This window comes from Zonotrichia albicollis, chromosome 4 (genome assembly GCF_047830755.1).
Source record: "Zonotrichia albicollis isolate bZonAlb1 chromosome 4, bZonAlb1.hap1, whole genome shotgun sequence".
NCBI classification, from domain to species: domain Eukaryota; kingdom Metazoa; phylum Chordata; class Aves; order Passeriformes; family Passerellidae; genus Zonotrichia; species Zonotrichia albicollis.
Genome location: NC_133822.1, coordinates 448,851 through 463,636, shown reverse-complemented (window position 1 = coordinate 463,636; position 14,786 = coordinate 448,851). Strand labels below are relative to the sequence as shown.

General features: G+C 65.8%; 2 protein-coding genes across 3 annotated transcripts in view; one reads left to right on the top strand and one right to left on the bottom strand.

The window, feature by feature from the left end:
* TNPO3 (transportin 3) overlaps nucleotides 1-8,632 on the top strand; it is a 22,091-nt gene extending 13,459 nt beyond the window's left edge. The window contains exons 10-23 of the mRNA XM_074540269.1: nucleotides 88-179; nucleotides 1,518-1,657; nucleotides 1,729-1,920; nucleotides 3,022-3,113; nucleotides 3,627-3,703; nucleotides 3,909-3,969; nucleotides 4,428-4,568; nucleotides 5,043-5,159; nucleotides 5,601-5,695; nucleotides 5,827-5,983; nucleotides 6,277-6,444; nucleotides 7,289-7,401; nucleotides 7,974-8,064; nucleotides 8,140-8,632. Coding sequence (XP_074396370.1) covers nucleotides 88-179; nucleotides 1,518-1,657; nucleotides 1,729-1,920; nucleotides 3,022-3,113; nucleotides 3,627-3,703; nucleotides 3,909-3,969; nucleotides 4,428-4,568; nucleotides 5,043-5,159; nucleotides 5,601-5,695; nucleotides 5,827-5,983; nucleotides 6,277-6,444; nucleotides 7,289-7,401; nucleotides 7,974-8,034 — 1,506 coding nt within the window. The 3' untranslated portion in view covers nucleotides 8,035-8,064; nucleotides 8,140-8,632. The remainder of the gene's footprint in view (nucleotides 1-87; nucleotides 180-1,517; nucleotides 1,658-1,728; nucleotides 1,921-3,021; nucleotides 3,114-3,626; nucleotides 3,704-3,908; nucleotides 3,970-4,427; nucleotides 4,569-5,042; nucleotides 5,160-5,600; nucleotides 5,696-5,826; nucleotides 5,984-6,276; nucleotides 6,445-7,288; nucleotides 7,402-7,973; nucleotides 8,065-8,139) is intronic.
* IRF5 (interferon regulatory factor 5) lies at nucleotides 8,480-14,786 on the bottom strand. 2 transcript variants are annotated; one of them, XM_074540270.1, is made up of 9 exons: nucleotides 14,668-14,786; nucleotides 13,129-13,477; nucleotides 12,209-12,395; nucleotides 11,687-11,739; nucleotides 11,565-11,595; nucleotides 11,216-11,497; nucleotides 10,299-10,688; nucleotides 9,919-10,037; nucleotides 8,480-9,435 (listed from the first exon to the last, which is right to left on the bottom strand). In XM_074540270.1, exons 1-9 carry the CDS (start codon nucleotides 14,760-14,762, stop codon nucleotides 9,202-9,204), a joined length of 1,740 nt encoding a protein of 579 aa, XP_074396371.1. In that variant the 5' UTR covers nucleotides 14,763-14,786; the 3' UTR covers nucleotides 8,480-9,201. The 2 variants fall into 2 exon arrangements, with proteins under 2 accessions (XP_074396371.1, XP_074396372.1); XM_074540271.1 differs by lacking the exon at nucleotides 14,668-14,786 and adding an exon at nucleotides 14,334-14,494.

Below are 14,786 nucleotides of genomic sequence, written 5' to 3'. Positions count from 1 at the left end.
GCTGGGATGGGTCAGGAGCAGGCCGTGGGGCTGGGGTTGGTGCTGGGGCTCCTGGCCCCTCGGTGACAGCTGGTGTCCCTCCCACAGCTCTACGCGACGCTCAAGGACGGGAACCCGCCCTGGGAGGTGACAGAGGCCGTGCTCTTCATCATGGCCTCCATCGCCAAGAGCGTCGACCAGTGAGTCCTCCCTGTGTCTGGGGGGCTGGGGCTGCCTCCCTGTGACACAGACACCACAGATATCCCAAGGACATTCCCATCCCTGGCAGTGCCCATGGCCAGGTTGGAACAAGCTGGGACTGTGGAAGGTGTCCCTGCCATGGCAGGGGTGCTACTGGAGGGGCTCTGAGGTCTGTTGACACCCAAACCATTCACTGGGAATCCTTCCACATCCAGGTGGAGTTTTCCTAGGTATTCTTAGGGAAGGTTAAGTCACTGGAAGTGTTTCCTCCTGTGTTAGTGGTAGTGGAAGTGTGGACAGGTGACACCCAGGGTGGTGAGCCCACAGCGAGTCCTGTGCACTGCCAGCAGTGGGACAACCCAGCTGACCTTCCTGGCCTTGGAATGCTGTCCCTCCCACCCCTGGGACACTGGGATCCCCATCCCTCTCTTCCCGGGGAGGCTGTGATTGCCGTCACTCCTTTTCCCAAGGAGGCTGGTGACACCATCCTTCCTTTGCTCGTGAGGCTGGCAATCCTATCCCCTGCTCCCCAGGCACCTGGAGGAGTCACCTCAGTCCCTTCACACCACCCGCTCCTGTTATCTGTGTTGAGACTGCTCCTGCTCGCTTTTCCAATGCCTTGTTCCCAGGAGTGCTGGCTGGAAGCTCTGCCCCCACCAGCCTGGGATCACCCATCACACCCTCCTACAGTGGTGGGCTCAGTTCCCAGATAATGAACCCCCTGGTTTTCCTGTCCTCCAGCAGTGGAGGGGCTCATTCCCAGATAATGAACCCCCCTGGTTCTCGTCACCCCCAGCAGTGGAGGGGCTCAGCTCCCAGATAATGAACCCCCCTGGTTGTTGTGTCCCCCAGCAGTGGTGGGGCTCAGTTCCCAGATATTGCACCCCCTGGTTCTCCTGTCCCTCCATAGTGGTGAGGCTCAGTTCCCAGATAATGAACCCCCTGGTTTTCCTGTCCCCCAGCAGTGGTAGAGCTCATTCCCAGATATTGCACCCCCTGGTTCTCCTGTCCCTCCATAGTGGTGAGGCTCAGTTCCCAGATAATGAACTCCCTGGTTCTTGTATCCCCCAGTAATGGTGGGGCTCAGTTCCCAGATAATGAACCCCCCTGGTTTTCCTGTCCCCCAGCAGTGGTGGGGCTCTCCCTGGAGGCATTCTGTGTTCCCTGCCCGTTCCCCACTGTGGCACTGGTGTCCATGGGGCTGAGTCCCCCCCTCACAGGGTTTGTCCCGGTGTGCTCCCAGTCCCGTGTCACGCTCAGAGTCCCTGTGAGGCGAGGCAGAGGGTCCAGCAGCCCCTCGCAGCCCGTGCGGGCACTGAGCCGAGGCTGTCCCGCAGGGAGAACAACCCGACGCTGGTGGAGGTGCTGGAGGGCGTGGTGCGGCTGCCCGAGTCGGTGCACACGGCCGTGCGCTACACCAGCATCGAGCTGGTGGGCGAGATGAGCGAGGTGGTGGACAGGAACCCGCAGTTCCTGGGTGAGTCCCGCGCCCCCGCCGCGCCCCCACGGCCCTGGCACCCCCGCTGCACTGAGCCCCTGTCTCCGCAGATCCCGTGCTGGGCTACCTGATGAAGGGGCTCTGTGACCGGCGCCTGGCGTCGGCCGCGGCCAAGGCCATCCACAACATCTGCTCCGTGTGCCGGGACCACATGGCCCAGCACTTCTCGGGGCTGCTGGAGATCGCCCGCGCCCTCGACTCCTTCGCGCTGTCGCCCGAGGCTGCCGTGGGGCTGCTCAAGGGTGGGTATCATCCCCGGGCCCTGGGGGTTATCCTGGGAGCTGCTGGGGTGTCCATGGGAACTGCTGGGTATCCATGGGAGTTGCTCCCCAGGGTGCTGAGCCCCATCCTCATGGCGTTTGTCCTGATGGACCCCAAGTCCCATTCCACGTGCAGAGCATCCTTAGGAGTTCCCCTGGGGCTGGAGGCAGAAATATTGGTAACTGGGAAATTCCTGTATTGGTAACTGTCCCCATGCCTGAGACAGAGCTCAGGGACTGTCCTGGGCTGGATATGTGGGAAGAGTGTGTGGGAAATGCTGAGAGCCAGGCTGGCAGTGGGTCACTGCTCCATCCAGACTCTGGGAGTCGCCTGCTGGACACAGAGGGTGGAGGTTTGGGAGTATCGGTCATTCTTTTAGAGAGTTTGGGCTCAAGAACGGAGATTTTTAACTTAGGGTGTTGGTGTCTCACTGGACTCTTGGGCACCATAAGCCTCCTCAACCACAGATGGTTTTGGGGATATGCCTTGAAGATTTTCAGTGAATTGCAGTGCTGCTGGAGCCTTTATCCCCAGAGCCAGGGAGCCTTCCCTGCAGTCGTGTGCTCTCATGGGAGACTAAACTCCCGTTGTTCCCCTGGATGCCCCAGCACTGGCCGAGCTGCTCCTCTCCCTGCCAGAGGGTTTTGTCCTCCTCCCTTAGAACAAGCCAGGAATTCCCGAGCCAGGGAGGTTTCCCCCCAGGGTGGTTGGCACCAGAGCCAGATCCTGGCTGTGCCAGAGCTGGGAGTGAGCTGCTGCCTGTGGGAGCAGGAGCAGCTCAGCGCTCCTCGTGTTCCGTGGCTGGGAGCCCTGAAGCACCTTCCCTGGAGACTCCCAGGATCTCATAGTGCTGCTGGACTGGGATGGGGACACTGGGGACACGTGGTGAGCCCAGATGTGCTTGGGGATCCGTTGGCCTGTCCCTGTCCCTCACACCAGCGTTGTTCCCTGCTGGGACTAAAACGTTTCAGGTTCAGCTGCACGGAAACTCCCAGGCCCTGCCCCTGTCCCACAGCCCTTCCCTGTGGGAGTGTGATCGCCCCTCCACCCTCCCTGCTCCTGAGCCGTGTGTGTCCTTGCAGGCACAGCGCTGGTGCTGGCCCGGCTGCCCCTGGAGAAGATCTCGGAGTGCCTGAGCGAGCTCTGCGCCGTGCAGGTGCTGGCGCTCAAGAAGGTGCGTTGGGATGGGGGGACAGCAGCTGGGAGGGGACACTGGGGACAGCGAGGACAGTGGCCAGGCCCCAGCCCTGCTACAGTGGCCGTGTCCTCAAAGCCAGAGGTGTATCCTAGAGTAATGGAGTTGTTTGGGTTGGAGAAGCCCCTGGAGTCCAACTGTTCCCCAGTGCAGCCAAAGCCACCACTGATGTCCCCAGGTGCCACATCCACACAGCTTCTAATCCCTTTGGGGATGGGGACTCCACCCCTGCCCTGGGCAGCTGTGTGAGGGCCAGGAATAATTTCCCCAGTATCCAGCCTGACCCTCCCCTGGCACAGCTTGAGGCCATTCCCTCTCATCCTGTCACTTGTTCCATGGGGCAGGGCCCAGCGCCCACACAGGACATGGCCAGGACTGAGCCCTTCCCTGATCCCACCTGAGGAGCTGCTGCTGGTGGGGTCAGTGTCCAGGCAGTGTCTGCCCAGGGCTACCTGTGCTCCTGGAATCCTATCCTGTTGCCTTGTTTTCCAGCTGCTCTCCCAGGAGCCAAGCAATGGCCTCTCCTCAGACCCTACAGTGCCCCTGGATCGACTCGCCGTCATCTTCAGGTGAGGAAGGAGCTGGGGCGCTGCTGCTCCCCCAGAGCCTGACTCTGCACTGCCCCCTTCTCCCCAGCCCTGGTGGAAGTCTCTGCTTCCCCAGCTTCCAGCTCCTGACGTGCCCCCCAAGCCAGTTCCTGTTCCACTTCCCACAGCTTCAACCTTTTCCTTGGCTGTAATCCCAAACCCCCTTAACCCTTGGCTGTTCCCACAGACACACCAACCCCATTGTTGAGAACGGCCAGGTCCACCCGTGCCAAAAAGTCATTCAGGAGGTGCGTGGAGAGGGCAGGGATCTGGGGACAGGGTTCTGTGGGGGGTTTTGGGGTGGGGGTTTCCAGGGTGTTTAGGTTTATGGGGGTACCTGGGGTGTTGTACAGGGTCCCAGTTCCTGCCTGCCAGTGGATCCATGTGTCTGCCCAGGGCTGCACGCGAGGGGAGCTGTGGGGTTCCTGTCCCTCCTGGAAGCAGGGATTGGGGTGTGGAGGGGGAAATCTGAGGCTTCAGCCCTCTGGAAGGGGCCCTGGCTCTGGGAATGGCCCCGGTGTTTGATTTCCCTGCCCGTGTCCCGTTTGCCACGCTGCACTGGAGGGGATGAACCCCCCCAGGCTCCCCAGAAACCTTTCCTCCCCCATGTGCCATCCCTCCCTGGGATCTGGGTGCTCGGGGGGCCGGGAGGGAGCGGGCAGAGTGTCCCTGGTGAGGTGTGACCCCTCCTCGTGTGCGTGCCCAGATCTGGCCGGTGCTGTCGGAGACCCTGAACAAGCACAGTGCCGACAACCGCATCGTGGAGCGCTGCTGCCGCTGCCTGCGCTTCGCCGTGCGCTGCGTGGGCAAGGGCTCGGCCGCGCTGCTGCAGCCCCTCGTCACACAGGTGGGGACACAGCTAGCCTGGGGGCTTGCTTGGGGTCACTGTGGCTGCCACGAGCGTTGCAGGGGTGGCTGTGGGCACGGGGAAGTGCTGCAGTGAGTCCTGGCAGTCTTGGGAATTCAGCATAAACCCTTGGGGAGGAGACAGGCTTTGCAAGAGGTGGGGAGTGCAGGGAGGTTGTGGATCCCCGTGTGTGTGTGTGATTTGGGAGGAGTGTGTGAAACCCTGCATGGTGCAGCTCCTTGGGGAGGTAACCCAGCCTCAGAGAAGGATCCCTGAGTCCCAGAGCAGGGTGTTCCCTGCTCCACTTGGCTCCTGCCAGGCTCCAAAGGGAAGCTTCCATGGAGAATCACTGCTGGCTCAGGTGGCCTCACTGACCTGAGCGAGTCCCTTGGGATGTCCCTGCCCACAGGGGCCAGGCTGGGGATGGAGGGGTGTGGGGTCAGGGCAGATGTGGCAGCGTTCCTGTCTCCCCAGATGGTGAATGTGTACCGGGAACACCAGCACTCCTGTTTCCTCTACCTGGGCAGCATCCTGGTGGATGAGTACGGCATGGAGGAGGGCTGCCGGCAGGGCCTGCTCGACATGCTGCAGGTGGGGCTCACCTGCCCAAATCACAGCATCACTCAGGGTGGAAATCCCTCTGATCCCATCGAGTTCAACCGTCCCCCAGCACTGCCAAGGCCACCACTGACCCTGTCCCCAAGTGCCACATCCACACAGCTTTGAAATCCCTCTGGGGATGGGGACTCCACTGCTGTCCTGGGCAGCTGTGCCAGGGCTGGACAGCCTTTCCAGGAGGAATTTTCCCTAATATCCCATCTATATAGAATCTCAAACTGGTTTGGGAAAGAAGGGACCTTGAAGCCCATCCATGGGCAGGGCCACCTTCCACTATCCCAGGCTGTCCCCAGCCCCCTGCAGCCTGTCCTTGGACACTTGCAGGGATGGGGCAGCCCTAGCCTGTTCCATGTGGGGAAGGGCAGCTTGAGGAGTGATCCCAGGTAGTTGCTGATGGATCCCTGTTCTCCCCAGGCTCTCTGCATCCCCACCTTCCAGCTCCTCGAGCAGCCCAACGGCCTCCAGAACCACCCTGACACCGTGGATGACCTCTTCCGCCTGGCAGCCAGGTGCCACCTCCTTCACAGGCCACCCAGCCTCTCTCCGCTCGTGGAGGGTCCCCCTGGGAGCTCCCACGGGAGCAGTGGGGTGGGCAGAGGCAGGCCCTGCCCTGATGTCCATTTATCTGTGTCCTGGGCAGGTTCATCCAGCGCAGCCCCATCACCCTCCTGCGCAGCCAGGTGATGATCCCCATCCTGCAGTGGGCCATCGCTGCCACCACCCTGGACCACCGGGACGCCAACTGCAGCGTCATGAAATTCCTGCGGGACCTGATCCACACCGGGGTGGCCAACGACGTGAGTGACACTCGGGGGTGCCACCATGGAATCCTGGAATGGCTGGGTGGGAAGGGACCCCAGAGCCCCTGCAGTGCCACCCTGCCATGGCAGGGACCCCTCCCACTGTGCCAGGCTGCTCCAGCCCCGTCAGCCCCACCATCCTCATCTGCCCTGTCCTGGTGTCCCCACAAGCCACCCACCCTGGTCTCTGCACTGCTGCTGGCAGAGAAGCTCTGCGGTTGCCTGCCCCCAGGACCAGTGTGTGTCCCTGTCCCCAAGCCCTGCCCACCCCCTTCTCCTTCCTCCCACAGCATGAGGAGGACTTCGAGGTGCGGAAGGAGCTCATCAACCAGGTGATGACCCAGCTGGGGCAGCAGCTCGTGAACCAGCTCCTGCAGACGTGCTGCTTCTGCCTCCCGCCCTACACCCTGCCTGACGTCGCCGAGGTGCTCTGGGAGATCATGCAGATCGACCGCCCGGTGAGGGGGCACCCACAGGGACAGGATGGGCCCCAGGGGCAGGATGGGCCCCACAGGGACAGGAGGGCCCCAGGGGCAGGGCTGGGACCCCAGAGGGACAGGATGGGCCCAGGGGCAGGGCTGGGACCCCACAGGGACAGGATGGGCCCCCAGAGGGACAGGATGGGCCCCAGGGGAAGGGCTGGGACCCCAGAGGGACAGGATGGGACCCAGAGGGACAGGATGGGACCCCAGAGGGACAGGATGGGCCCCAGGGGAAGGGCTGGGACCCCAGAGGGACAGGATGGGACCCAGAGGGACAGGATGGGACCCCAGAGGGACAGGATGGGCCCCAGGGGAAGGGCTGGGACCCCAGAGGGACAGGATGGGACCCCAGAGGGGCAGGATGGGACTCAGGGGCAGGGCTGGGACCCCAGAGGGACAGGATGGGCCCCAGAGGGACAGGATGGCCCCAGGGGCAGGGCTTGGACCCCAGAGGGGCAGGATGGGACCCCACAGGGACAGGATGGGCCCCAGAGGGACAGGATGGGCCCCACAGGGACAGGATGGGCCCCAGAGGGACAGGATGGGCCCCACAGGGACAGGATGGGCCCCACAGGGACAGGATGGCCCCAGAGGGACAGGATGGGCCCCAGGGGCAGGGCTTGGACCCCAGAGGGACAGGATGGGCCCCACAGGGACAGGATGGGCCCCACAGGGACAGGATGGCCCCAGAGGGACAGGATGGGCCCCACAGGGACAGGATGGCCCCAGGGGCAGGGCTGGCACCCCAAGCTCTGCCCAGGCAGGGCCCGGGAGCCAGGCTGGGCTCCCCATTCCGAGTCGCTCCCTTTCCCTGGCACAGACGTTCTGCCGCTGGCTGGAGAACTCGCTGAAGGGGTTGCCAAAGGAAACCACGGGCGGAGCCATCCAGGTGACACACAAACAGCTCACCGACTTCCACAAGCAGGTCACCAGGTGAGTGCCACGGGCTCTCCAGCTGGCACCAGCTCCCTCCCCCAGGCTGGCCTCCAGCAGCCCCAGCCCCGTGCTGTTGGTGCTGTTGGATGTGCCACCTGCCTGCCCGGGGCCCTGGGGCTGTGTGGCGCCTCTGCCATCACCCAACGGGTTTTTCTGCCCGGCCCAAGCCCTGTGGAGCCACGGCCCCTTCCCGAGCCACCTCCTCATCCCCGTGAGTCACTGGTTGCAGCTGCCAGGCCCTGCCCAGGCCTGTCCCTTCCCAGGGCCACCAGCTGCTTTGGGAACATCACCTGCCTCTGCCTGGCTCCGTCTGTTCCCTGGACAAATCCCAGAGGCTGAGTGCCTGGGGGCAGCTGGTTCCTTCCACTGTGGTGGCACACAGGTGTCTCCTCCAGGGACAGTCCCAGGGGCTGCCGACCTCGTTGTGCCCTGATGATTGTCCCTTCATCTCTCCCAACACCTTGGAGCCAAGCTGCCACACTCCCAGCTCCCATCCCTCGGCAGGACACCCTCCCTGGGTCCCACATGTCCCCTTGGGGTCACCCCTGATGTCGCCCCTTGTCTTGCAGTGCTGAGGAATGTAAACAAGTCTGCTGGGCTCTGAGGGACTTCACCCGCCTGTTCCGATAGCTCCGGCTCCACGTGGCACCTGTCTCCCAGGTAAGGGCTGGCTCCGGGCTCCCCCGCCCCACGGGACACCGGGGACAAAGGGTGAAGCTCCCTTCCTCCTGCCAGGAATGTCTTTAAGGAGAAGACAGGCAACAGCAACCCAAGAATGTGTCCCACAATCAGCCGAGGGCTCTCGCCCGCTGCAGCGCGTCCCGGAGCCACGGGAGGGAGGAGGGCTCGGGGGTCCCGGCGGCCCCGCCCGCCCGCCCGGGGCTGGGCACCGCCTGGCACCGCCCGCCCGGGGCTGGGCACCGCCCGAGCAGCAGCCCCGGGGCAGCGCCTCCCACCCGACTGCAACCCACCAGGCAGCGGAGCCACGCCGAGCCACTCGGCTCCGCCCGGCAGCAAAAGAAGTAGAAAAACTTTCTGTGAAATGGAGACAAAAAAGAAGGAAAAGAAACAAACATAAAACAAACAGTACAAATTGTTTAGGAAGATGGGGGGGTCAGTCTGGGGGTCCTGGGGCGCTGCCCCCCTGAGCCCACCGTGGCCTGCCTGGTGCCGACTCCCCGAGACGACACAGGCGGGACGGACTCTGCAAATAGAGATTTATATTTTATTTTGTTCTGCTTTTTTTGTTTGTTTTCTTGTTTGGTTTTTTCTCTTTTTTTTTTTTTTTCCCCTTTTCCGGGGTTTTCTTTGGTTTGATTTTGGGGTAGGAGGCGGTGGCTCGAGTGCGGGCAGGGCGGGCGGGCGCATGCGGTTCCCTCCGGGGGTGTGTAGCCATCTCGAGAACAATAAAAAAACAACAAAAAACTGAAAAAATAAATTAAAACTTCCTAAGGTCCCTCTGGTTCTCTTTCCAGGGCTGGGGCTGCTTTGTGCTCCCCCAGCACTGGGTATCCCACATCCCTGGGGGCTCCAGGTCCAAGGTGGCCCCAGCCCTGTTTTCTTGCTGTTTGCCCCCAAAATCCCAGGGGGGGTTATCCTGGGCAGTGCAGGGAGGGGCGCAGGGCTGCCCCAGGGCGGGGGTCACGGTGCCCTTGCCCTGCAGAGCACCCTGGTGCTGGTCCCTGCCAGCTCTGGGGGGACAGGCGTGGGGACAGGGGTAGGGACAGGGGTGAGGACAGTGTGGGTGGCCCCGCAGCGACTCACCCGGCTGGCAGTGCCACTGTGCCCGTGTCCCTGTCAGTGGGGCAGGGGCCCGGGGGGCAGTGCCCAGGGCCCCGCGGCGGGGCCGGGCGGGGGCTGCGCCGGCGGCAGCCGCTGCTGGCTCTGCCACAGCTGGTGCAGCTCCTTGAACTGCTCCACCATCCTGTCCTTGAGGTCGGGGTGCGAGATCTGCAGCGGGATGCTGTCGGCCGACCACGACAGCTCCCCGGAGAACATCTCGAGCAGCAGCCGCGCCGCCACCGGCACCACCTGCGGGAGCCGCGGGGCGTCACCGGGACAGGGACCCCCAGGGTGTCACCGGGACAGGGACCCCCAGGGTGTCACCGGGACAGGGACCCTGCAGGGTGTCACACCGGGACAGGGACCCTGCAGGGTGTCACCGGGACAGGGACCCTGCAGGGAGTCACACCGGGACAGGGACCCCCAGGGTGTCACACCGGGACAGGGACCCCCAGGGTGTCACCAGGGCAGGGACCCCCAGGGTGTCACACCGGGACAGGGACCCCCAGGGTGTCACACCGGGACAGGGACCCCCATGGTGTCACCGGGACAGGGACCCCCATGGTGTCACCGGGACAGGGACCCCCAGGGTGTCACCGGGACAGGGACCCTGCAGGGTGTCACACTGGGACAGGGACCCTGTGGGGTGTCACCGGTGCAGGGACCCCCAGGGTGTCACACCGGAACAGGGACCCCGCAGTGCCCCGGGACAGCCGCGGGCCGGCCCCTCACCTGCACCGTGATCAGCTTCTTCTCCTTGGGCTTCTGGTCCGGCCACTCCTCGCCGAAGCAGAGGAAGATCTCGAAGGGGGGCGGTGTGGGGGTCTGCCCCTTCTGGAACTGGATGAGGCCTGCGGGGCCCACACCGAGGTGAGGGACAGGATGGCACCTCATGCCTGCCTGGGAGCCAGCTGGTGACCCCCATCCCAGCTCTGTCCCCCCATCCCACCAGGTTCCCATGTGCCACCTGGTGTCCCCACCATTCCAGCAGGTGTGCCCAATGCACGTTTGTCCCCCTGATGCCACCACGTGCCTGGTGTGCCCCCCCCCCAGCTGGCCTCTCCATCCCAACCCATTGCCCTCAAGGGTCACAGGGCCACTTCCCCTCTGACCGTTGAGGAAGCCCTCGAGGCTGAAGAGCTTGGTCCTCGTCTCCCTCTGGATGGGGTTGGGGCCCGGCTGGGGCGTGGCACAGGGCCCAGTCCAGAAGACCTTGCACTGGCACAGGCGGAGGGCGAAGAGGTCCTGGCCCTGCAGCTCCAGGATGAGCCCTCGGTCCAGCACGTCCAGCAGCTGGTGGGTGTAGAAGCGCTGCTTCTCGTTGGGAATGGTGTCGGGAGCAGGGAAGGGCACCTGCTCCAGCGTCAGCGGCCCAAAGAGCTCCTCCTGCTCCCGCGTGGGCTCCAGGCTGCTGTGGAACAGCCGGCAGCCGTGCGGGTTGCTCACGGTCAGGGCACACACCTGGCGGCCCCGGTACTGGAACTTCAGCTCCAGGTCAGTCACTGCCGGGGGGACACGGGGTCAGCGGGGCTGGGAGCACCCCAGGGACACCCCGTGCACCCCCTGCCACCCTCACCCATCCCACAGCCACCCCAGGGCCACCCTCACCCATCCCACAGCCACCCCAGGGACACCCCATGGCCACCCTCACCATCCCACAGCCACCCTGTGCCCACGGTCACCCCAATCCAGCCACTCCCGTGCACCCCCTGCCACCCTCACCCATCCCACAGCCACCCCCTGGCCACCCCATCCCTCCCACAGCCACCCTGTGCCCAAGGTCACCCCAGTCCAGCCACCCCCGTGCACCCCCTGCCACCCTCACCCATCCCACAGCCACCCCATGGCCACCCTCACCATCCCACAGCCGCTCTGTGCCCACGGTCACCCCAATCCAGCCACCCCAGGGCCACTCCTGTCCATCCCATGGCCACCCCGCAGCCATGGCCACTGTGTCCCAGCACCCCATGGCCCCCCCAGTCCTTCCAGTCCCCCCACCCACGGCCCCCCAGCCCCCGGCCCTGCTCACGTGGCAGCATGTGGGGGCTCACGAGCAGGTCGGGGATCAGGTGCTCTGTCGGTGCCACCGGGCAGCTGGACGAGGGTCCCGGGGGGCCCAGGGGGGGCCCCATCTCAGCGAGGGCAGCCGGGAGCAGCTCAGGGGGTCCATGGGTGCCCCCCGCCTCCCCCTGCAGCAGCGCCGGGGGGGGACCCCCAAAGGGCCCGGCCGGGGGGCAGTGGCCGGCAAAGGGGGGAGCCTCCTCCTTGGGCCAGGGGTAGGGGGGCAGCAGGTCCCCCCCGTGCTGCGAGTCTGGAGCAGAGAGGGGGGTCAGAGGCTGCACCCCAACCCCCCAACCCACCCTGAGCCCCCCACTCACCATCGATGCTCAGCGATGTCATCTTGTGCAGCTGCAGGGCAGAGGGGGCGTTACAGAGACCCCCAGACCCTCTGGGGTGTCCCCAGTTTGGGGATCCCCCCACCCCGAGCTCCCCCAGATACCTGGCTGACGTCTTCCTCCCCGCTGCAGCCATAGTCATCCTCATCCCCGCCGTCTGCAAGAGAGAGAGGGGCTGGGAAATGCAGAGGGAACTGGGGGTGCTGGGGGGAACATTGAGGGGTCCTGGGGACTCATGGGGGGATATTGAGGGGTTCTGGGGACTCATGGGGGGATATTGAGGGGTCCTAGGGATCCATGGGGGGATATTGAGGTGTTCTGGGGACTCGTGGGGGGATATTGAGGGGTACTGGGGGCTCATGGGGGGATATTGAGGGGTTCTGGGGACTCGTGGGGGGATTTGAGGGTACTGGGGACCCATGGGGCACTGAGGCTTCACAGGGGGTGGGTGGGTCCCTTGTGGGGCGCAGGTCTCTGGGGGCGCTGGGTCCTTGTGGGGTGTGGGGGCTGCCGGGGGGCTCACGGGTGCTGGGGTTTGTGGGTGTGGGGGATGTGTGGGATGCCGGGACTCTGTGGGCGCTGGGACTCCGGGGGCTGCTCCGAGGGCTGCCCAGAGCCCCCCGTACCTGCGCCGCCGGGGGGCTCCTCGCAGAGCTCGTAGATGCGGAAGGGCTGCGCCGGGGAGCCGCGGGGCCCGTCCAGCAGCAGCCGGAACTCGCGGCTCTTGTTGAGGGCGCAGCGCAGCGTGGCCTTCCAGCGGGGGGGGTCCGGCGGGTCCCCGGCGCGGAACCGGCCCGTCTCCTGCGCCCACGCCTGCGGGGGGCTCAGCGCGGCACCGCGGCCCGCGTGCCCCATCACCATTGCCACCCCCGGCCCGTCTGCCCCATCACCATTGTCACCCCCAGCACCGCGGCCCGCGTGCCCCATCACCACTGCCACCCCCGGCCGGTGTGCCCCCAATCATCCTTGTCACCCCCATCCCGTGTGCCCCATCACCATTGTCACCCCCGGCCCGCGTGCCCCATCATCCTTGTCACCCCCATCCCGTGTGCCCCAATCATCCTTGTCACTCCCAGCCTGTGTGTCCCATCATCCTTGTCACCCCAATCCCGTCTGCCCCATCATCCTTGTCACCCCATCCCGTGTCCCTCATCACCCATCACCCTGTCACTCCTGTCCCTTGTGCCCCATATCCCCACTGTCACCCACCCCATGTCGCCATTGCCACCCATCCCATGTCCCCACTGTCACCCACCCCATGTCCCCACTGTCACCTCATCACACATCGCCCCCACCCCATGTCCCCCATGTCCCCATTGTCACCCCATCGCCCCCACCCCATGTCCCCAGGTTCCCAGGTCCCACAGGCCCATTGTCACCCATCCCATGTCACCACTGTCACCCCATCACCCATCGCCCCCACGCCATGTCCCCACTGTTACTCCATTGCCCCCAGTCCCCATGTCCCCCAGGCCCCATGTCCCCCAGTCCCCATGTCCCCGTCCCACGCGCCCACTGTCGCTCCCGCCCCGTGTCCCGGTGTCACCTTGAAGATGGTGTCGTGGTCCTGGGGCCCCGGGGGGTTCCTGGTGGCGTGTCCCCAGGGGATGACGAAGCGGCGGCGCTCGGGGTCGAGCCAGCGCAGCCCCGGGAAGCGGCGGCTGCTGACCTGGGCCACCAGCCAGGGCTTGAGGCGCACCCGCCGCGGGGGCTCCATGGCCCGGGGGCACCGCCGGGCGCCGCCCGCGCTCCCGAAAGCGGAACCGGCCCCGCTCGGCCCGCGGGGCAGCCCCGGTTCCGCTTTCACGGCCGGAGGGCGCGGGAGCCCCCCCGAGCTCTGCCCGCCCCGGGGAGTCGGGGGCGGCACCCGCGGCCGAAAGCAGAAGCTGCGGTGGCTTCGGGGAAAGAAAAGAGGAGCTGAGAAGGGGACACGGGACACGGGGGACAGGGCATACACAGAGGGGAGAACGGGACACGGGGAACGTGGGAGGTGAGGGGGACGGAGGGGACACGGGACACGGGACAGGGGACAGGGGAGGGGACACGAGGGACAGGGGACACACAGAGGGAGAGTGGGACACGGGGAACGTGGGAGGTGAGGGGCATGGAGGGGACACGAGGGACACGAGGGACAAGGAGAGGGCACGGGATGGGAGACACGGGGACACAGAGTGGACAAGGGCAGTACACAGGGGGCAGGGGACACACGAGGGATGGGGGACACCTGTAGCGACACGAGGACGTGGAGGGACACGGGAAACGTCCGGGAGACAGGGGACGTGGAGAAGGGAGGAGGGACACGGGTGACGTGAGGAGAGGGGGGACGCGGGATGGAGAGGACACGGTCAGAGGGTGAGCGGGGACAGGGGACACAGGGTCAGGGGTGGCACACGAGGGTCGGGGGGACACGGAGAGCACATGGGGGACACGGGGAGTCCCGGCCGCGGTCCCTGCGCAGTCACGGGAACCCCGCGAAGGGAGCGCCCACCGGTCCCCGCCGGTCCCCCCTGGCGGGTCAGTACCCACGGGTGTCGCACGGACCGGCCCGGCCGCGGCATCGCGCTGGGCACGGCGTGTCCGGGGCTGCCGCCCCGCTCACGGACCGGGACCTGTCCCCGCGTGTCCCCGCGGCTGTCCCCGACATCCCAGCATCGCCCCGCCACTGCCGCGGCCCCCTCCCCGCGGCCCCCTCCCCATGGCCCCCTCCCCATGGGAACGCCCCCCGCCCGTCGGGAGCGGTCCCGGTCTCACCTGCGCTCGGGGCCGCTCCCGGCGCCGCCGCCCGGCGCTTCCGCACGCGGGGCCGGGCGTGGGCGTGGGGCGAGACCGGCCGGGCCCGCCGCGGGGCGTGGAGCGGGGCTCTCCGTGTCCCCACGGGGTCACCTCCCCCTCGTGTCCCTCCGAGCCCCCCGTGTGGCCCCCACGCCTTCACTCCCGTGTCCCCTCTCCTTGTGCCCCTGTGTCCCCCCGTGTCCCCCACCCTCGTGTCCCCTCCCGGACCCCGCCCCGTCTGCCCGGCTGTCAGCACGCACTGCTGGCAAGCCCTCATTAGCATACTATTTGCATATATTTGCATACTAAGTACCATTTCTCTCTCCACGTGACGCGCGGGGATCTCCGCGATGGGCGGGAACACCGGGGCGAGTTTAGGGGGCTGTGATTGGTCACGGTCTCTGTCATTCATCTGCGGGCGCGCCCGCCCTC